The 22,210-nt window shown below is 44.0% G+C and overlaps 1 protein-coding gene and 1 pseudogene across 3 annotated transcripts in view; one reads left to right on the top strand and one right to left on the bottom strand.

Annotated features, from left to right (window-relative positions):
* The window catches only part of CEP89 (centrosomal protein 89), a 129,683-nt gene that overhangs the window by 89,685 nt on the left and 17,788 nt on the right, over positions 1 to 22,210 (top strand). For 2 of the 3 annotated variants that reach the window (XM_004475109.3, XM_004475112.4), the window contains exons 15-18: positions 300 to 467; positions 1,072 to 1,213; positions 6,207 to 6,296; positions 19,852 to 20,021. In XM_004475109.3, coding sequence (XP_004475166.1) covers positions 300 to 467; positions 1,072 to 1,213; positions 6,207 to 6,296; positions 19,852 to 20,021 — 570 coding nt within the window. Of the gene's footprint in view, positions 1 to 299; positions 468 to 1,071; positions 1,214 to 6,206; positions 6,297 to 9,769; positions 9,937 to 19,851; positions 20,022 to 22,210 lie in introns of those variants that run through there. The other variant, XM_012518247.3, reaches the window with a different exon arrangement.
* On the bottom strand, positions 18,093 to 19,055 carry LOC139436912 (small ribosomal subunit protein uS5 pseudogene; annotated as a pseudogene).

The following is a 22,210-nucleotide window of genomic DNA, read 5'->3' as shown; positions in this document are numbered from 1 at the left end:
TGGAAGGAGTAGGGTATAAATAAATAACAAAGATACAGACATAAGCAAAAATGTGGGCAATAAAAGGGATTAGAGGTCAGATTTCATCAAAGAAGTGTGTCAGCCACACCATCTCCACTCCTCTAAATGCTGAAGCCCAGGCTCTCTCAGGGCTGGGAGTGGAAGATGTTTGTATGGAGGCCTTCCAAGTGATCCACTCAGGAGCCAGAGGGCTGGTGTTTGTCACATGTCTGGTAGTGACTGCCTTATTTAAGACTTGTTATACTGGATTCATGCCTTGTGATATTTTTCTCCTTCAGCCAGTTACAGAAGGAAGAAGAAAAAGGAAATGCTGAGATGGAAGAACTGATGGAAAAGCTGACAGTCCTGCAAGTGCAGAAAAAGAGCCTGCTTTTAGAGAAGAACAATTTGACAGTTAAAAGCAAAGCACTGGAAGCTGAACTTGAAACAGCACAGAAAAGAAACAGGTTTATTTATTTTTTTCTTGAGCTGTTTATATATACATGTATATATATACACACACACAAAATGTTTTGTTTCATTTCCTTTATCTTTTCTTTTTCTAATAGAGGCTATAAAATGGAAAAGGGTTACTGAGGTCATTGTATATCAGAATATAAGTACAGTAAAAGCTTTTCTGTTGACCAGCATTAACCAACATTTCTCAAGTCTGTAAATCAAAGGTAACTGACAGTCATAATGATGACCCTGAGACTGAAAGTTCTAGAAGCGTTTTCCTAAACACTTTCCAAAAATCTTTGGGATTACAGGATCTCTCTTTTTTCAGAATTATCTTTTAGAACATGAGCCAAAAATTTCTAGAATAATATATAATTAGCCTATTGATTGGTTAAGCATTTTGTGATTCATGCTATTTTGATTTGAAGTCAGTCATTATTGATTTAAAATTAAATTCAATTACTTCTCTCCTTGACACCTAAAAGATTTAGGTGGCTGAAAAATTACATTTAAATGCTAACACGCTTGATATTTCGATAGTACAGATATTCACTATGTCTTGCCATTCTGGCTAATGAGTTTTTTATTCCACCATCTGGGCGAACTCTATAGGAGAGCTCAGAAGAAAATTGAAATCCTCAAGAAGCAGGTGGAAAAAGCTATGGAGAATGAAATGTCTGCTCACCAGTACTTGGCAAATCTTGTTGGACTGGCAGAGAATATAACTCAGGAACGTGACAATCTTATGTGTTTGGTAAGTTGTCTCAAAGTTATTCCAAGCAAACTGCAAGTTAATATGCCAACTTTTTTAAAAAACAGATCCATGAAAAATTTCATCTGTTGAAATTTCAACTGCAAAATTTCAAATTACCCAAAATTTTATTGTTTAATCATGAGGGAAAAACATTTTTTGAAAGGTTGAATACCCCAAACTTTTAAATAAATGGCAAATGACCTTTGAGAAAGTAAAATTGTAGAATTAGTCCATTCAACTCAGTAGGAAGAGGCGCCATTTAGTATACCTACAAATGCATTTCTACTCTCTGTAAAGCTAGTATTTTCCCTGTTTGAAGATGAAAAATGAGAATTATGGAGAAATTAATTAGAGTTCATCCTAAGGAAATACTTTAAAAGGGCACAAAAGGCCACCACCTTGGTATTCACCCCAGCACTGTTGATAGTAGCACCAGTCCCAAGGTGGATAATTGATTGAGGAAATTAATGATAGGCCTGGATGGCAGAGCTCTCCGCAGCCATTGGGAAGGAGGCTGTGGATATGATTCCAGATACCTATGCACTGATATGAAAAAATGTCGACAGAATATTGCGGAGTAAAAGAAGACAGATGATCAGAACCATAAATCTGTATCCATTTATATATGCCAAATGATTCCATGCACTGAAAAAAGTCAGAAAGAATTTACCCCAAAATGTTAACAGTGAGTTATCTCCAAGTGGTGGAATTACAAGTGACTTAAAAATAAAACCTTTCTACTTATCTGCATTTTATCATTTTCCTACATTGAACACATATTGTTTATGTACATTTAAGCTTGTTTCTTTAAGCAAGATTACAAATCTCTTGTAATAATGAATTAGAAGTAATAGCGTAATGGATGTCATTGCAAAAGAAACCAGCAGGCTTTCTGAGAGGTAGAAGCTGGCAAACTGGAAAGTAATGGCCCTTCTTCAGGGTAAATGAAGTGTGGGGAATCTGTCCAGGTAGGTTGCGAGCTTCCTCCCATTTGTTAGAAAGTTACTAAGTTCCTCCAGGGGAAAACCACAAAGAATTTTAGCTCTTTTTTATATAAGAGGAAATATAAGTAGTCTGCAGCTCTTAGGGAAAGTACTTTTAATAAAATAAATACAAATTAAACCTATCATGAGATACCATTCTGGAAAAATGTTAATGTTACAAAAATTACATATTTTTAAAATTGTAACACCTGCTGGTAGAAGTATGGTGAGCCTGGTCATACAATGCTGGTGATTTCTAAGCCCTTCCTTGGGTATTTTAGGAAGCAATCAGGGAGCACATTAGGAGCCATAAAAGCCTTCAGACCTTCTAACCCAGGGGTCCCCTACTGAGAGGTTGCTATCCTGGCCAAAATAAACCCTGCAGTTTTTGGCAGCAGTACAAAGCACCCACGTCCTCCTCTGCTATGCCTATTGGGCTGACCCACAGGGATATATATATTTTTTTAAGATTTATTTTTATTTATTCCCCCCCCCACCCCACGTTGTCTGCTCTCTGTGTCAACTCGCTGTGCGTTCTTCTGTGCCCACTTGCACCCTCGGTGGCACCAGGAAACTGCATCTCTTTTTTGTTATATCATCTTGCTGCGTCAGCTCTCTGTGTGTGCAGCGCCACTCCTGGGCAGGCTGTGCTTTCTTTAAACGGGGTAGCTCTCCTTGCAGGGTGCACTCCCCCACACGGGGGTGCCCCTGCGTGGCACAGCACTCCTTGTGTGCAGCAGCTCTGCCTGTGGGCCAGCTCACCACGTGGGTCAGGAGGCCCTGGGGATCGAACCCTGGACCCTCCCATATAGTAGGCAGACGCTCTATCGGCTGAGCCATGTCCGCTTCCACAGGGATATTGAGGGGGCAAAGCAGAGGCATTTTAAAAAATGTAAAGTGCCAAGCCAACTCATTCATCCTGTAAATGTTCCTGGAGACCCGCCCACCACATGCCCCTTGTCGGGGCTCCTGTAAGTGCGAAGACATCCTAGGCATGGGGCCTGAGCAGATCCCCCAGCCCTGGGATGCAGGCATCACAGGCCTCAAGGATGAAGTCGAGACTCTCCCCAGCCCCCAGGAGGCTGACCCCCAGAGGCTCCCTTAGGCGCATTCCTGGGCTGGAAATGCAAAGGAAGCCCACATCCTGTGGGTCCAAATGTTTAGAGCCACAAATGGAGCCAACTGAATGTTCATTCAATGTGTTCTCTCCTCCTGCCTTGAGCCAGGCTCCAGTTTAGAATTCTCCGATCCCCTCATCGTTGCCTCTGAAATGTAGGATGTGAGAGCTGCCCACATCCCACCCTGCCTCCGGGTGCCTCGAGGGACCCCTGTGGACGCACAGACACTGCTGTCCACACGGAGAGGTGCCCAGGCAGGGTGCTCTGGTCCTGCGTGACTGGGCCCAAGGTGGACATATCTCCTTGACCTTGAAGCTCCATGGCCACCTGCTCCACCTGGGTCTAGGGTGGCATCAGTGTTTCTGCCTGTCTCCACCCTGTCCTGGGACTTTGAGGCATGCACTCCCGCCTTATCATATCCTGACCTTTTAGACCTTGTAAAGATGCCACCCCCACTCCCACCTCCCAGAGGGAAGTGGATGGAGCCACTCCACTCCGCTTCGTGAAGTTTCCACTGATAACCTAGGGCTACAAATAACTTAAAAATTCCCCAAATGCTGTTTTAGCGTCTTTGATTTCTCACACTTTTGTGGGAAACACAATAACCGTAGACATTGGCATCCTAATTTCTAATCCTGCTCTGGGGTTGGTGTATGCCCAGGAGACTTGAATCTCTGGACTGTCCATGTGCCAGCTGGGCCCTGAGCCTCAGCAGAGTTGCAACACCTACTTTCTGGGTCATTGGATCTCCGCAGGTCAGCTGATGGGGAGTTGAGAATGGTCAAGCACCAAATCATGGAACTAAGCGTGTCTACAACTGCAAGCAGGAGAATCGCATCCATAAGTCATGTGGGATCTAAGCCCTGTCTCAGTTTAGAGGTGGAGTGGACATCACCATCCCAGGGTCCACAGGATGGAGGAATATAATATGATATGGATTGGAGTGGACTTGCTGATATTCTATTATAGAACTGTTGTGACTCTAGCAGTGGAAGAAATTATATCATTGATGTGGAGATGGTGGCCACGGGAATTGCTGAGGGCAGGGAGAGGGAGGAAGAGGTGTGATATGGGGCATTTTCAGGACATGGAGTTGTCCTGGATGATGATGCAGGACATTGTATATCCTTCCATAACCCACTGGATAGACTGGGGGAGTAGTTTACATGCTCCAGGATGTATTCACCAAATGTAATGAATGTGCCTTACTGATGAAAGAGGGTGGTGATGTGGGAGGAGCGGGGTGGGGGTGAGGAGTGGGGTATATGGAAACCTCTTATGTTTTTTTTTTTGTTTTTTTTTTTTAAGACTTATTTATTTATTTAATGTCCCCCCCCTCCCCTGGTTGTCTGTTCTTGGTGTCTATTTGCTGCGTCTTGTTTCTTTGTCCGCTTCTCTTGTCGTCAGCGGCACGGCAAGTGTGGGCGGCGCCGTTCCTGGGCAGGCTGCTCTTTCTTTTCACGCTGGGCGGCTCTCCTCACGGGGCGCACTCCTTGCGCGTGGGGCTCCCCCACGCGGGGACACCCTTGCGTGGCACGGCACTCCTTGCGCGCATCAGCGCTGCGCATGGCCAGCTCCACACGGGTCAAGGAGGCCCGGGGTTTGAACCGCGGACCTCCCATGTGGTAGACGGACGCCCTAACCACTGGGCCAAAGTCCGTTTCCCTCTTATGTTTTTTAATGTAATGTTTTGTGTCATCTATTTATCTTTTTTAAAAAGACAATAAACAAAAATCTTAAAAAAAAATCCCCCAAATGCTGTTTTAGCATCTTTCATTTCTCACATTTCTGTGGGAAACACAATAACCTTAGACATTGGCATCCTAATTTCTAACCTTCCATTTAGAATAGGTTTTTCTTATAATTTATGGCAAGTCATTTAACTATCATACTTTTCTTATCTGGAAAAGCAAACTGTCACCACTAGCCTACCTTGGAAGAACATCTCACCTTACTTTTTTTTTTTTTTTTTTAATCTGCCCCCTTTGTGGCTTTTTGTGGGCTGTCTACTCTGTCCATTTGCTGTACGTTATTCTATGAATTGTTTTGTTTATTTCCCCTCCCCCCCTTGCGCCTTGCTTGCTGTCTGCTTTCTGTGTCCATTTGCTGCAGGCCCCTCTGTGTTCTCACTTGTCTCCCTTCTTTTTGTTGCGTCACCTTGCTGAGTCGGCTCTGTGACATCTACAGGCTGGGTGTTGCTCCGCAACATGCGAGCAAGCCTGCCTTCACAAGGAGGCCCCGGCACACAAACCGAGGGCCTCCCATATGGTAGACAGGAGCTCATCTGATTGAGCCACAGCCGCTTCCCCCTCGCCTTTACTTTCTTATTTTTTTAATTTTAGCATTTGAAATAGTTAATTGATCATTTGTAGTAGTTCATTTCCTACTTGGATATTAATCTGAATCATTCAACTTTCAGTGACAACCCTCTTGGATATAAACTGCCCATCAGGTTTGGCTTGAGAGAACAGCACTTTGTGTTGATGTATTTCATATTGTCATCCTTAATTTCATAACCATTCACACCTGCCAAGTTTAAAACGTTATTCATATCTTGGTGCTTAGTCCTTGGATATGATCGAAAGAGTGTATTCCTCTAGAAAAGTGTTCTGGAAGTCCTTATGACCTCTTGCTTTCCCCTTGTCGGGGGGCTCAGCTGTCCCATCTGTGCCAGGAGGGGCACCCAGCATGCGGCTCCCTGCCTTGCCTAGACTCAGCTGCTGACTGCAGCTCTGCCCTTAGCCCTCATACAGGGAGTGAGGGAAACTGAGGCAGGGTGGGGAAGACAAGGGGAAGGGTGGGGATCATTTGTGAGTAGTAAGACCCTTTGCAGAGGAATTTTTTTCTGTAAACCTTTCAGCCCATTATTTTTCTTTTCGCTTTTCTCCTTAGGCTAAATGTTTGGAAACTGAGAAGCATGGTGTTCTCAACAAAATAATAGAAGGCAATATTCGCTTGGGAAAGTTAGAGGAAAAAGTCAAGGTAAGTGGTCATTATTTAACTTCAGAGATTTCATTTTCAAATGGGAATGAAGACTTAATGAGTGAGGATTTCTGTACAAAAAATGACACAGTTTGTATGTATATATCACTAATCATAGATTAAAGCAGTGTAGGATTTTGCTGACAGAAATAGCACCTCTCATACCTCTAATCGCATTAAATAAACTGTGGGTCATTTGTACAATAAAATACTACGAAAAATGAATACAGATGTGGAAAAATCTCCAGACTGTATCATCAAGCCCAGCATTTATTTGTTCAGTAGGAGGCAGTGTTGGACTTGCTCCTTTCTTGCTCTGGTACTGACTTCACTCTCCACCTTCTCTGCCCCAAAAAAGCCATTCTCACTGCTTCCCTGGACCCCCTCCCTCACCTGACATCACTCTTCTCCTGATCTGTGTTCCTGTCTCCACGGGATGCCCTCCTCCCCCGAAAATGCATCCATAGCTCCAGCTGCCAAACTGGTTTTTATTGGGCAGGGCAGAGAGAGGGCAGGGCCAGCAGGCTTAGAAACCTAGGCTGAAGGTAGGAAACCTGTGAATTTTGTTTTTGTTTTTTAAGATTTTATTTTATTTATTTCTCTCCCCTTTCCCCCAGTTATCTGCTCTCTGTGTCCACTCGCTGTGTGTTCTTCTGCGTCCACTTGCATTATCCAGTGGTACTGGGAAACTCTCTCCTTTTTTTTTTTTTATTTCTCTCCCCTTCCCCCTTCTCACTCCAGTTGTCTGTTCTCTGTGTCTATTTGCTGCATGTTGTTTCTTTGTCCTCTTCTGTTGTCAGCAGCATGGGAATCTGTGTTTCGTTTTGTTGTGTCATCTTGCTGCGTCAGCTCTTCGTGTGTGTGGCGCCATTCCTGGGCAGGCTGTACTTTCTTTTGTGCTGGGCGGCTCTCCTTATGGGGCGCACTCCTTGCACGTGGGGCTCCCCTACGCAGGAACACCCCTGCATGGCAGGGCACTCCTTGCGCGCATCAGCACTGCACATGGACCAGCTCCACATGGATCAAGGAGGCCCAGGGTTTGAACCGTGGACCTCCCATGTGGTAGACGGATGCCCTAACCACTGGGCCAAGTCTGCTTCCCAAACTGTCTCTTTTTTGTTGCATCATCTTGCTGCGTCATCTCTCCGTGCGTGTGGCACCACTACCGGGCAGGCTATGCTTTTTTTTTTTTTCATGCAGTGCGGCTCTCCTTATGGGGCACTCTCCTTGCGCATGGGGCACTCCTATGCGGGAGCGCCCCTGCGTGGCACAGCACTCCTTGAGCGCAGCAGTACTGCACGTGGGCCAGCTCACCACATGGGTCATTAGACCCTAGGGGTCGAACTCTGAACCCTCCATATGGTAGACAGATGCTCTATCAGTTGAGCCATGTCTGCTTCCCAAAAACCTGTGGATTTTGGAGAGGAAGGTACTGTGAGCGCAGGCAGCTCCAAGCATAGGAAATAAGACCCCAACCCTCCAGAGCATGTGTGTGTAGGGCAGTGATTAAAGGGGCCTGATAGCTGAGAAATAAATCGATGGGATTTAATATGTTGGAGAACAACTTAAAAAAATTTTTTTAAACATTGGTTGGTTGTACGTGGTATTAGATGAAGAAAATCTATATGAGTAAATATATGTTGTGAGTTTATTAGGGAACATAAGATTTAGCCCTGAATTATTTATTTATTTATTTTTATTTTTTAAAAAACAGATTTATTTATTTATTTAATTTCCCCCCCTCCCCCGGTTGTCTGTTCTTGGTGTCTATTTGCTGCTGCTTGTTTCTTTGTCCGCTTCTGTTGTCGTCAGCGGCACGGGAGGTGTAGGCGGCGCCATTCCTGGGCAGGCTGCACTTTCTTTTCACGCTGGGCGGCCCTCCTCACGGGTGCACTCCTTGCGCGTGGGGCTCCCCTACACAGGGGACACCCTTGCGTGGTACGGCACTCCTTGCGCGCATCAGCACTGCGCATGGGCCAGCTCCACACGGGTCAAGGAGGCCCAGGGTTTGAACCGCGGACCTCCCATGTGGTAGACGGACGCCCTAACCACTGGACCAAGTCCGTTTCCCTGAATTATTTATTTTTAAAAAGCTAAATGAAATAAGATTTGATTTAAAATTTCTCAGACCCAAATATGTATCCTTAATGCACATAGGTTATATCCTACTTAGTTTTTCTTTTTCATAAGTATTGCTTAAATAACAAGAAAGTTAAATTTTTGGATGCCGTATTGGTTGTAGTTCCTGATTCTCATTTGTTACAGGAAGGGATGCTTTCTTCAGGACTGTCTGGTCTCCAGTAGGGTCTGCCACTTGCAGTGTCCCTGAGCTACCCTGATCTGGTTTCTGGGCCTCCTCCAGGAAAGACCACCTCCTCTAATTAAATTTGGGGAGACTAGTATACCCACCAGAAAGTCACTGTTCCCATTTGTGATGAGCAGTGGCCCTTTGTGGTCAGGGACAGCCATACCACCAGTCCTGGGCTCCTCTTCCCCCCTGTGGACAAGAGCAACCCCATTCTTATTTTTAAATGGGGCCTTCAAGGCACCATTCTTTTTGAAGAAAGGGTCCATTTGTTAAGATGAAAGTTAAAAATGCCTGCATTTGTACCACACTCAGAACCCTTGGGGATTTGTCCTGTGGCTTTCAGTAGAAGAAATGACTTAATATAACCAAAAAACTGCTGGAATTGTGTTGGCATCTAAAATGTCATCATAGATTCCTAGGAGGCAGTCTAGTATTCTAGGAATTTGATATCAAAGAATGCTCACTGTGAATATCTGATACAGTTTTAGAGTAAATGAGGATATGTCCAGTTTAGTCTTAAAGTTCACTAAGTTGTTATGATCGGAACACGAAGCAGGATAAATATGAAGAAATCCATACCTTGGTACATCATAGTAAAACTGCAGAACACTGAAGGCAAAAAGAAGATCTTAAAAGTTAAAAGTGGCCAGAGGGGAAAGACAGATTTTTACCAAATAGGTCTAAAAGGTCAAAAATTTAGAAGTCTGATAATATAGTGTTTGGCAAGGACGTGGAGCAGTAGGAACTCTTCTTTGTTGCAGTTGGGGCTATAAAGTGGTTCAACTTTTAGCAAATTGGAACATTAACACAGCTTACACCACAGATCTTCCTCTTCTGGGTATATAATCTTCCAGACAAGAACACATTTGCACACGTGCACCAGAAATCATGTAAAGAAGTGATCAGACCAGCATTGGTAATAATTATCCCAAATAAAACAACCCAGTATCCATCAGCAGTGGAATGGGTAGATAAATTGTGATACATTCCTAAAAGAATGTCTAATAGCAATGAAACCGAGCAAGTTATATTTACAACAATGTGGGTGGATATTGCAAACATAATTTTGTATGAAAGAAGCACAACTCAAATGAGTACCTATAATATGCTTGCATTTATATAAAGTTGAAAACAGGCAAAACTAAATTGTTTGGTGCATTCACAGATTATAAAACTGAAAAGAAAACTAAGGAAATGATTAGTGCGAAAATGAGATTAACAACCACCACACCATGGAGCCTAGAGTGATTACAACTGAAAATGGGAGGATTGCATCCAGCATCCAGGTGGAATCTGAGCCTCCTCTTGACATAAAGGTGCAATGGACACAACCAATCCAGTGTCCACTTAGAAGAGGTGGCATTGGATTGGGAAAAGTGGACATAATGGACAAAGGGTATGGGGAAAGGCAGGAAGAGATGAGAGGTGGAGGCGTCTTCGGGACATGGAGCTGCCCTGGATGGTGCTTCAGAGGTAATCACCGGACATTGTAAATCCTCACAGGGCCTACATGATGGAATAAAGGAGAGTATGGGCCATGATGTGAACCAATGTATATGAGGTGCAGAGGTGCCCAAAGATGTACTTACCAAATCCAATGGATGTGTCATGATGATGGGAACGAGTGTTGTTGGGGGGGGAGAGGGGGGGTGGGGGGGTGGGGTTGAATGGGACCTCACATATATATTTTTAATGTAATATTATTACAAAGTCAATAAAAAATAAAAAAATTAAAAAAAAAAAAAAAAAAAAAAAAAAAGAAAATGAGATTAATGATTATATATAGGGGGATGGAGCACATGGGGGCTTCCAGGGTACTGATAATTTCTATTAAATTAGATGATAGCTATATGGTATTTGCTACTATTATTAATTAAATTGTTCATGTAAGGTTTACATGCTTTCCTTTCAAACATTCAAGTCACCTATCAATGAGGCATACCTTGACTATTTAAAATTGCTATTCACACATTCTGCCATACTTCAGGTGTTCATTATCTTGCTTTATTGTTTATTCCATAGACTATATCACCTAACAGACTATGTAATTTATTTATTATGTTTATTGCTTATTGCCTCTCTCCCATGACCAGACTGCAGTCTTCAAAAAGGCAGGGATTTTTGTCTCTGTTTTTTTTTTCTATAATATATCTCAGACACCCAGAACAGTACTTGGCATAAGGGTGCATTCTCTAAATATTTGAGGTACTGAATTTTAAAAATAACCTATTTTACAATTTTAAAATTTCACCATATCAAAAGCAGTGTATAAAAAAATATCACAACTCTGCCTCAGGAAAGCTAGAAGGAATACACCATACTATTTATAACAGGAATCTATATAGATGTAAGTAATTTAGTTTCCTTCTGCGTGTATTTTTTCTTTCTGCTTCTCCTGTTGCCTTTTATTTCCAAAAAAAAAAAGTCAGATTTTCAGATTATTTAGCCTTGTCTTAGAAATCTATCTCATTATCATTGATCTGAACAGGAATAATAAAAAGAACCCACCCAGAGAGAAAACTATGAACAGGATACAGGTTAAACAGTGCAGAATCTCTTGGAAACTATAGACAAGAGACCTGGAAAAGGCTTGGGAAAATCCAGAGATAACATCTCAGGAAACCCAAGCAAAATATGGCATCTAAAAGTAAGGTCACCTTTGATGTTACGGGCCATGATGAGGTCTGTCAATCTCAGGGCTGCAGCAGAAGCCCTTCTGAAACAGGCTGGATCCAGAGAGCCAGAGAAGGGGCTACAAGAGGGATTGTGTGGGAAGCTTCGAAGGCTACCCTAGCCCAGTCATTGCTCCCCACCTTCCTAGGAATCTCATCCCAGTGGAATTCAGTAGTCTCTGTACAGAAATGCTTGAAGAAAAATAGATGAATAACTTTCCTACACATGATGAAAACTCACTGGAAAATTGTTACCATGAAGCAGATTAAAATTGTAACTTATACTCCAGAATGAATGATAATTAGGTGGATGGGTAAAACTTAATGAAACAGTGAAAGGCAGAAAGAAATACCACAAAGCAGAAATATGGGAACCTTGAGAAGAGATGGCCAAACAAACGAGGACGTGAAATGGAAACTGACACAACACAGGAAAGAAATAGGAGAAAGGCAGAGATTTCAGAAGTGTATACAAAAGTACAAGGAGCACAAGAAGAAGGATGTAAAAGCACAACAAGAGATGGGGGATAGAATGAGAAAGGAAAAGACAAATAAAGACAAAAATAATTCAGTAGAAACCGATAGGGAAGTAGATGTGTCTCAAATGATTGGGTGGCTCCCATCTACCATATAGGAGGTCCAGGGTTTGATTCCCAGGTCCTCCTGGTGAAGGTGTGCTGGCTTGTGTAGAGAGCTGGCACAGCAAGATGATGAAACAGACACAGAGGAAAGACAGTAAGAGATGCAGCTGACCAGGTAGCTGAGGTGGTGCAAGAGATTGAGCACCTCTCCACCTCTCTCCCACTCCAGAAAGTCCCAGAATTGGTTCCCAGTGCCACCTAAAGAGAAGACAAGCAGACACAGAAGAATGTACAGCAAATAGACACAGAGAGCAGACAGCAAGTGCAAAAACAGGGAGAGGGGAGTGTTAAATAAATCTTTAAAAAATAAAAGTAGATCCAGAATATAACCAGGGGAGAACCAACATACCTATAGTTGGTATCCCCCCAAACAAGGAACCAGAACAATGGGACTCAATCTGATCCAAACCATAATCATAAAAACTTCCCTGAAATTAGAGATGGAGAGGTCCCATCCCAATCAAGGTGGTAGAGTGAGATGCTTCAGGGCTTTGTCCTCCCCACAGAAGCTTTGAACAACCAGCAAAAACTGGCAGAAACATGTCTCTCAAAGCTCCAGAAAATAGTATATAAACTGTAGTAACAGGGCAAGCACCGAATCAGGAAAACATCTACTTAAAAGCAGTAGGTCTCTAAGCCAAACTCAGCATGTAAATGTATTACCTTCCCTCCAGTGTGGGACATGACTCCCAGGGAAGAGCCTCCCTGGCATCAAGGGATTACTACCAATCACCAGCTGATGATGCAACTACAAACAGATCTTGAATAAAAGGGGGAAATGGTAAAGACAAATGAGTTTATATGGCTAAGAGATTTTAAAATGAGTCAGAAAGTCATCAGAGGAGTCGCGTTTATGCATGACTCAGCAGGATCCCAGAGACAGCCAAAGTAGATACAACCCCAGGTACTGGTGCTCCTGAGGACTATGGAGGACACAGGTTCTACAGTCATGGCAGATAGTTCTTGAGTTCAGTGCCTTGTCAGTGGGCCCTACTTTGGAATTTGTGTTCCTGACTGTGACGGAGTTGGACTCAGATGTGACCTTTCTACACATGCCTCTTCTGTCACTTTTACTGAACCTGTGGTTGGTGCTGGGGTTGGTATATACTCAGGAGACTTGACTCTCTGGATTGGCCATGTGCCCGATGGGCCCTGAGCCTGAGCAAAGTTGCAACATCTACTCTCCAGTTCGTTGGACTTACCCAGGTCAGCTAACAGGGAGGTGAAGATGGTCAGCCACCACACCAGGGAACCGAGAGTGCCTACAACTGCAAGCAGGAGAATTGCATCCATCAGCCATGTGGGATCTAAACCCCTTCTTGATTTAGAGGTGGAGTGGACATTGCCATCCCAGGGTCCACAGGATGGAGGAATAAAATATGGATTAGAGTGAACTTACTGGTATTCCACTATAGAACTATTGTGACCCTAGGGAAGAAATTGTATTTTTGATGTGGAGACAGTGGCCACAGTAATTGCTGAGGGCAGGGAGATGGAAGAAGAGATGTGATGTGGGGGCATTTTCGGGACTTGGAGTTGTCCTAACTGATATTGCAGGGACAGATGCTAGACATTATATATCCTGCCATAACCCACTGAATGGACTGAGGGAGAATATAAACTACAATGTAAATTATAATCCATGCAGTGCAGCAGTGCTCCAAAATGTATTCATCAAATGCAATGAATGTGCCACAATGATGAAAGAGGTTGTTGATGTGAGAGAAGTTGGGTTGGGTGGGGTGGGGGGTGGGGTATTTGGGAACCTCTTGTATTTTTTAATGTAACATTTTTTGTGATCTATGTAGCTTTAAGAAAAAGACAATAAAAATAAAGATTAAAAAAAAAAAAAGCAGTAGGATCTCATGGTGCCCTGGCTGACTCCTCCCCCATCCCTCACTGGCTTAGCTCGGAGAGGGTCTCCCAGTAAAGATCCCTGATCCCAGTTCTGGAGGGAGCAGAGAAACCCTCATGCACATGCTGAGAGTCTATCTGGTGGTGGCCTGAGAGAACCAACATCCTAGAACTAGCCATGCACAAAAGGCAGTTCAGAGTTCCCCTAAGAAACACTATGGGACAGCTGTCAAAGCCTTCCTGGGGCATGGAACTGCTGGCTATTGTATGTACAGTACAGTGCCCAGGACCAAAAGGAAAGTGTTTTCTAGGTAAGAGGGGACATTTCTATCCTTATAAATGGGGTAATTCCTAGGGCCAAACGCACATTCCCAAGATAAGATATAGGTGCAGAAAGGATCCAGGGAGGCAGCCTGGAGCTGCTCTCTACACTCATTGTATGGATAAATCACTTAAGGTGGTTACATAAGTGAATATCCTTGTTCTTAGGAAATCTACATGGCAGTATTAAGAGATCAAGGAGCATGCTGTATATAATCTACATTCAAGTGTTCAGAAAATGGATTGATAAATAGACTGATGGATAGATAGAATGACATGGCAATTGTAACAAAATGTTAAAATTGGTGGATCTTGTTTTTTGGGAGGTAGAGGTAAATTGGAGTTTTCTCTTTATGGGGTTTGTATTAGTTTTGTAACTCTCCTGTAAGTTTGAAAATATTTAAAGATAAAAACTTAAATTAAAAAAAGATTTGGGGGAAGCGGACTTGGCCCAGTGGATAGAGCGTCCATCTACCACATGGGAGGTCCGCGGTTCAAACCCCGGGCCTCCTTGACCCATGTGGAGCTGGCTCACGCGCAGTGCTGATGCACGCAAGGAGTGCCATGCCACACAGGGCTGTCCCCGCATAGGGGATCCCCACGCGCAAGGACTGCGCCCCGTAAGGAGAGCCGCCCAGCATGAAGGAAAGTTCAGCCTGCACAATAATGGCGCTGCACACACGGAGAGCTGACACAACAAGATGACGCAACAAAAAGGAACACAGATTCCCATGCCACTGACAATAACAGAAGTGGACAAAGAAGAACACGAAGCAGTTGGACACAGAGAACAGACAACTGGGGAGGGGGGAGAAAGGGAGAGAAATTTAAAAAAAAAAAAGATTTGGGGAAGCGACTGTGGCTCAATCAGTTGGGCTCCTGTCTACCATATGGAGGCCCTGGGTTTGCATCCCAGGGTTGCCTGCATGCTGCGGAGAGCCACTGGCCTGGGCGCCGCGGAGTGCCACCCGACCCGCAGGCACCCCAGAGAGCCGACTCAGCAAAGTGATGCAACGAAGAGAGAGACAAGCAAAAGCGTAAAAGAGGCACAGCAAACGGACACAGAGAACAGACAGCAAACAAGCCACAAGGGTGGGGGGGGATAAATAAAATTAAATACAGGGAAACGGACTTTGGCCCAGTGGTTAGGGCGTCCGTCTACCATATGGGAGGTCCGCGGTTCAAACCCCGGGCCTCCTTGACCCGTGTGGAGCTGGCCCATGTGCAGTGCTGATGCGCGCAAGGAGTGCCATGCCACGCAAGGGTGTCCCCCGCGTCCCCCACGCGCAAGGAGTTCGCCCGTGAGGAAAGCCGCCCAGCGTGAAAAGAAAGTGCAGCCTGCCCAGGAATGGCGCCGCCCACACTTCCTGTGCCGCTGACGACAACAGAAGCGGACAAAGAAACAAAAGCAGACAAAGAAACAAGACGCAACAAATAGACACCAAGAACAGACAACCAGGGGAGGGGGGGAATTTAAATAAATAAATAAATCTTTAAAAAAAAAATTAAATACAGACACAGAAGAACGCACAGCAAATGGACACAGAGAGCAGACAGCACTCAACAACAACAACAAAAAGCCGCGGGGTGGGGAGGGATGAAAAAAAAAAAGATTTGACTATATATGTAAAGGGTACATTGTGTACCTAGGAAAAATTGACCCAAAATGGACCCAGAAAATTGACAGCAAGATATATCCCAGTTTGTGACTTTAAAATAAAGAGAGAATGCCTCAGACATCCAGGCCAAAGACCAAGAGAAAGAAAATCAGACTGGCATCACACTTCTCAACCGCAGTATTGAATGACAGAGAACAATGGAATAACATAAATTTCCGGAAAGGGAGGATGAGCCAAGAGTCTTTCCATCCAACCAAGCTCCCCTTCATACAGCTTTGAATACATAAGAACTCTAGGAACATTTTTCCATAAGCCTTTCTTAAGTATCAGTCAACCTAGTTTAGCAAGCAAGAAATGACTGGGGAAATTTTAGCAAAAGGATTGGAAGTTAATAATGGATACACTTAATTATGAACTAAGACCTAAAGTGGGGATAAGGCTAATAGAATAGAATGTAAATATTTTTGACAATGTAGAAATAATACCACCAGGGGGGAAATGATAGGCAAAGAGAGAAAGAAGGTAGATATTACAATAAATTCCTTATTGTTTCACATGTAATACATAATATTATTACAGCAAAGCCAGGAGTTCTGAACCATAGAAACTCACAACCGGCACTCCAAAAAGGTGGATGAACAGTTTTATTTTGCCCGGGCCCAGAGGAAAGTCAATCTCCAAATTCTGAGCCCTATTTTTTAGTTTTCATAGGTTTACATAGGATTTCAGGTGGGATCAGCATAACTTTTGTTCATTGGCTAATACGTTGCTAGGCGAAATTTTGCAAGAGGGGGCGGGTTACAGAGACAGAATGCAGCTACAAGGTTGCGGGCTGATTTACAGAAGAGGGTGGTGGTGAAGTTACTCATTTGATATCTTTCTGTTAGGCCATGTTTCCACAGGCTGATTTACAGAAATAGGGGCAGGAGTTATTTATTTGATATGCTCCTGCAAGGCCATGCCCTCACAGGCCGATCCACAGAAGTGAGGGCAGGAGATTTTCATTTCTCAACAATATCAAGATATTTACCACTGAAAAATTAAGTTGTAGGAGCATAAGTATATCTAAATAGTAAAAGCCTAAGCGTATTTTAGTGTTTACAAAGATAAATACCAAAAATAATGATATTGTGTGGCAGTCAAGAGGATTCAGTGAGCGCAATATTGAAGACCAGGATGCTAGCCTTCTCTGAGAAGAAAGGTTTATTTATTTTTTTATAAAGATTTATTTATTTATTTATTTATTTATTTATTTCTCTCTCCTCTCCGCCCCCACCCCGGTTGTCTGTTCTCTGTGTCTATTTGCTGCATCTTCTTTGTCCAGTTCTGTTGTCAGCAGCACAAGAATCTGTGGTTTTTTTTGTTGTGTCATCTTGTTGTGTCAACTCTCCGTGTGTGGCGCCATTCCTGGGCAGGCTGCACTTTCCTTCACACTAGGCGGCTCTCCTTATGGGGCGCACTCCTTGCACGTGGGGCTCCCCTATGCGGGAACACCCCTGCATGGCAGGGCACTCCTTGCGCGCATCAGCACTGCACATGGGCCAGCTCCACACGGGTCAAGGAGGCCCAGGGTTTGAACCGCGCACCCCTATGTGGTAGGCAGACGCCCTAACCACTGGGCCAAGTCCGCCGCCAAGGAAGGTTTATTAACAGCTGGCCAGGCCTGGCGGACTTACGTCCAAAAGCCCATCCCCGAGTCGGATTTTCAGGTTGCTTTTCTACAAGAGACACACAGGTAGGGCCAGGAGAGGTTTTGGCTGAAAAGACTTTCTTTGTTGGATCAGGTTTCAGTTTCTTGGGGCCTAGGGGCTTTTAGGAAACTAGGTAAGCTTGAGTACACACAGCCCATATCATTCTTGAATACACACACAGCCCATATTATTCCTGAATACACACAAAGCCCACGCACAAGCCCTTATCAATATCAGTGACTATAATTGGATGGTGGAACAGAGAGGAGGGAAGGAGTGAAGAAAAGGTTATGGTGAGGTAACTTGTTACTTTTGGTAGGTAACCAATGGATACTGTCTGTTTTAGTTTCCTTGGCTGCTCAAGCTGATACCATGAAATGAGTCCGATTAAACAATGGGAATTTATCTGCTCACATTTTGAGGCTGGGAAAAAAAGTCCAAATCAAGGTTGTCATCAAGGTGACGCTTTCTTCCTGAAGACTGTGGTGTTCTGGGCCTGACTGCGGCAGTCTTTGGTCCTTGGCTTGTCACATGGTGAGGCACATGATGCCATCTCCTGGTCTCTCCCTTCTCTTCTGGGTTCCATTGATGTTCGCTTTTTGCTTCCTGTGTGTGCCTCCCTCCCCCTCCCCTTCCCCCTCCCCCTCCTCCCTCTCCCTTCCCCTCTCTCTCTCCTGTTTTTCTCAGAAACTAGGTGGTGGCCACAGTGGGGGCCTAGGTCCTCTGCACAGAGACCCTGGTATGCGTCTTCACGAGATGTTCGGTGAACTCCTGGTGGGGAGACGTGGTGAACACAGTCACCCTCCAGAGGTCGGGGGTGGGATAGCTGTAGGTCTTGGAGATGGCGTCGAAGGTGGCCTTGGCAAAGTTGCTCAGGGTGGCTGTGCAGCCCCTGGCCGAAGTGTAGCAGTCGTCGATCCCGGCCATCAGCAGCAGCTTCTTGGGTACAAGGGGCTGAGACGATGCCAGTGCCCCTGGGGGCAGGGATGAGCCACAGCTTGCCAATCTTGTTCCCCCAGTAGCCCCACTTCACAGGGACGATGGACAGCTTGGCCAGAATAATGGCCCTGCGGATGGCAGTGGCTACTTCCTTGGAGCATTTCACGCCCAGGCCCACATGGCCATTGTAGTCCCCAATAGCAACAAAGGTCTTGAACCTGGTCTGCTGGCTAGTGCGGGTCTGCTTCTACACGGGCATGATTTTCAGAACCTCATCCTTGAGGGACGTCCCCAGGAAAAAATCCATGATCTCAGACTCCTTGATGGGCAGGGAAAAAAGATAGATCTCCTCCAGGAACTTGATCTTCGTGTCTTTAACCAAGCGGCCCAGCATGGTGACAGGGAGCCACTCCTTGTCCTCGGCCTTGCCTCCGCGAGCTCCACGGCCGCGACATCGGCCGCAGACCCCGCTGCCAAAGCCTCCACAGAAGCCACGGTGGCCCCCCAACCCAGGGCCCGTGGGCCCCCCGGGGCCTCCAGCAGCACTGGCGTTATCGCCATTTGGTGTTTTCTCGAAGAAGCTCTTTCTTTCTTTCTAATTTCATTCTTCTTATAAAGGACTCCAGTAATAGGACAAAGACCCATCCTGACTGCACTGAGTCACACCTTAGCTGAAATAACCTTGTCAAAGGGTCCTGCTGAAAATGGGCCCATACCCACAGGAATGGATTAAATTTAAGAACATGTTTATATGGGGTACATAAAGCTTCAAACCACCATACTATCTAAAAAGAAGGGACTAGGGACATGTAATATAAAGGCCTAAAATGAACGTTACTAAAAGATGTCTTCTTAGATAGTAGAAGAATTACAACTGTAAAAGACCAAAGAAAACAGACTTGAGCCAGTCTTTTTAAATCTGTGCAGATGAGACAATAAAGGATAGATTAACAAACTAAGACTAAAAACTCAAAATGCTCAGAGGAAAATTTATAACCTTAAATACCTATATCAATAAAAATGAGAACAGGAAAATAAATGAGTTCAACTTTTACTTAGTCATTTGTTTGACTGTAGAAAACAACAGACTTCATGGGGTCCTTATCTGAGGCTTCCCTGGGAAGTTAAAGTGTCTGCATTACTTCTTAAGTTACCAGATGACCAAGGGATAAAATTTATCCTGGGGAAGAAATGCAAAAGTAAATGCGTTTGCTAGAACATCCCATTTATTCTGTGATGGTGGTATTTTATGTTTTTATTTTGTTTGTAGTGGGAAAAAAAAAACTATACAATGTAGCAATTTGATTTTATTGTACTTAACATTCGTTTATCACTTTTTATAACTTTTGTGATCCAGAATTGCCCTTCTGGATCAGACTCCTTTACAGTCTGCTCAACTTGGTGGCTCTGAAGTGGCCCAAGAAGTGGCTGAGGGAGGCTTCCAGGAGGCGCTGCCCCTCGGGTCACAGTCAACACCCCCTTGCTCACTTGGCCCCTCCTCCTCCCCCAGGGCTACAAGAAGCAGGCGGCGCTGAAGCTGGGGGACATCAGTCACCGTCTTACAGAGCAGCAGGAGGACTTTGCTGGCAAGACAGCCCAGTACCAGCAGGAGATGAGGCACCTCCATCGGATGCTGCAGGACAAGCAGGAAGTCCTGGAGGAAGCCCTGCAGCAGAAAAGGTATGGTGGGCCAGCCCCCGTGCAGGCCTGTGCCTTCTGTTTGTTTTCTGAGCGGTAGACTTTTCTAGTCGAACTCTCTAGGCCCGTTTTGTTGACTGGTTATTTTTTATTTTACATTATAGTTTTATCTGGATTTGATATTGGTCTTAATTTTCACTTGCTCCTTGTTTTCTTTCTTCTCTCTTTTTAAAATTCCTATTTGAACCCTGGCTTGTTAAAAATTTTACTTAATTTTCTTGAATATTTTGTTAATTTTCTATTTTTACTTTTGTTATTTTTTAATTTCTGAGAACTTTGTTCTGTGATTTTTCCTTTTTTAATTTATTGACGTATATCACTCAGACATAAATATATATATAAAAGTGTATAGTAATAGTTGTGAACATACAAAACAAACATGAATAACATCATACAGGGCTCTCATACCTCACACTACCACCAATACCTTGCATTGTTGTGAAACATTTATAACTAATGATGAAAGAACATCCTTAAAATATTACTACTAATCAAATTGTTTTTCATTTGGTGTATTTTTCTCCCAACCCACCCTATTATTATTATTACATCGTTTATACATGAACATATATAAACAATAAGTGTACAGTAAAAATTGTGAACTTGACAAAGTAAATACACATAACATTGTACAAGGGTCCCATACATCAAATTGTGAGACATTTGTTACAAATTATGAAAGAATATAATCAAAATCTTACTATTGGGAAGCAGACTTGGCCCAATGGATAGGGAGTCCATCTACTACATGGGAGGTCCGCAGTTCAAACCCCGGGCCTCCTTGACCCGTGTGCAGCTGGCCCACGCGCAGTGCTGATGCGCGCAAGGAGTGCCCTGCCACGCAGGGGTGACCCCGCGTAGGGGAGCCCCACGCGCAAGGAGTGCACCCCGTAAGGAGAGCTGCCTAGCGCGAAAGAAAGTGCAGCCTGCCCAGGAATGGCACCGCACACATGGAGAGCTGACACAACAAGACGACGCAACAAAAAGAAACGCATATTCCCGGTGCCGCTGACAACAGAAGCGGACAAAGACGAACACACAGCGAATAGACACAGAGAACAGACAGCTGGGGCAGGGCGGGAAGGGGAGAGAAATAAATAAATAAATAAATCTTAAAAAAAAAAAATCTTACTATTAACCATAGTCCATATCTTATATTTGGTGTATTTTTTGCCCAATCCACCCTATTAATTTTTAAAATATATTTTTATTATGGAAATTGTGAACTTACAGAACAATCATGCACATGTGCAGAATTCTCATACAATACCCCTCCATCAACCTACCTCGCCGGTGAAACATTTGTTACAGATAATGAGATAATATCATCAGATAATTACCACTAACCATGGTCCAAAGTGTACATTTGGCACACTTTTTCCATACTCCCGCATTATCAACACAGTACATCTTCAGCATAGATGCACAAATATTACAGTATTGCAGTTAACCCCACAGTCCATAGGTTACTCCAGTTGTATTTTTCCCTTGCTTCTCCATATTCCCATCACCCTGCAATAGTGATGTACATCTGTTCTAGTTCATAAAGGATACTCTTGCATCTGTTACATCAACCACAGTTCTCATCCAGCTCAGGGTTTACTGTGTTATTCAGTCCCTAGATTATTCTCTAGCTTTCTTTCAGTTGACGTTTACATCCCTAGACTACCCTTTTCAGCCACATTCCCACTTATAAACCAGCTGTTAGCCATCTCATTGAATTTATTAAGGAGATTTGTTTGAGCATCTATGATTAGTTGTCTCAACTCCTTTATGTCATCCTTTAACTGGACCATTTCTTCCTGTTTCTTGGTATGGATTGTAATTTTTTGTTAGTGTCTTGGCATTTGGCTTACTAGATGTATTTATTCTGGGTGAAGTTTCTCTCTTTAGTTTAGGGCTTTCTTGCCCTTTCTCCTTTGCTGGTTGTGTAGAAGGAGCTGAGGATGTAGTTGGTGCTGTAAGCTGTGGAGGATCAAGCTGCTGCATTGTCCCAGGGACCACTGAAGCTTCTCCCAACTTTCTCCTTTGCCAGGGGTAGGGACAGAGCTACAGCTGTGTGCAATAATCCAAGTCATGCAGGCCTGCACTACTGCACTGATGAAGGTTCACATCCCTTTCTCCCCTACCTGGGGTGGGGATGGAGATGCAGGTGTGGACAGCAGTCTGTG

This window comes from Dasypus novemcinctus, chromosome 18 (assembly GCF_030445035.2).
Source record: "Dasypus novemcinctus isolate mDasNov1 chromosome 18, mDasNov1.1.hap2, whole genome shotgun sequence".
Taxonomy (NCBI): Eukaryota; Metazoa; Chordata; class Mammalia; order Cingulata; family Dasypodidae; genus Dasypus; species Dasypus novemcinctus.
This window is presented reverse-complemented; position numbering and strand designations above follow the sequence as displayed.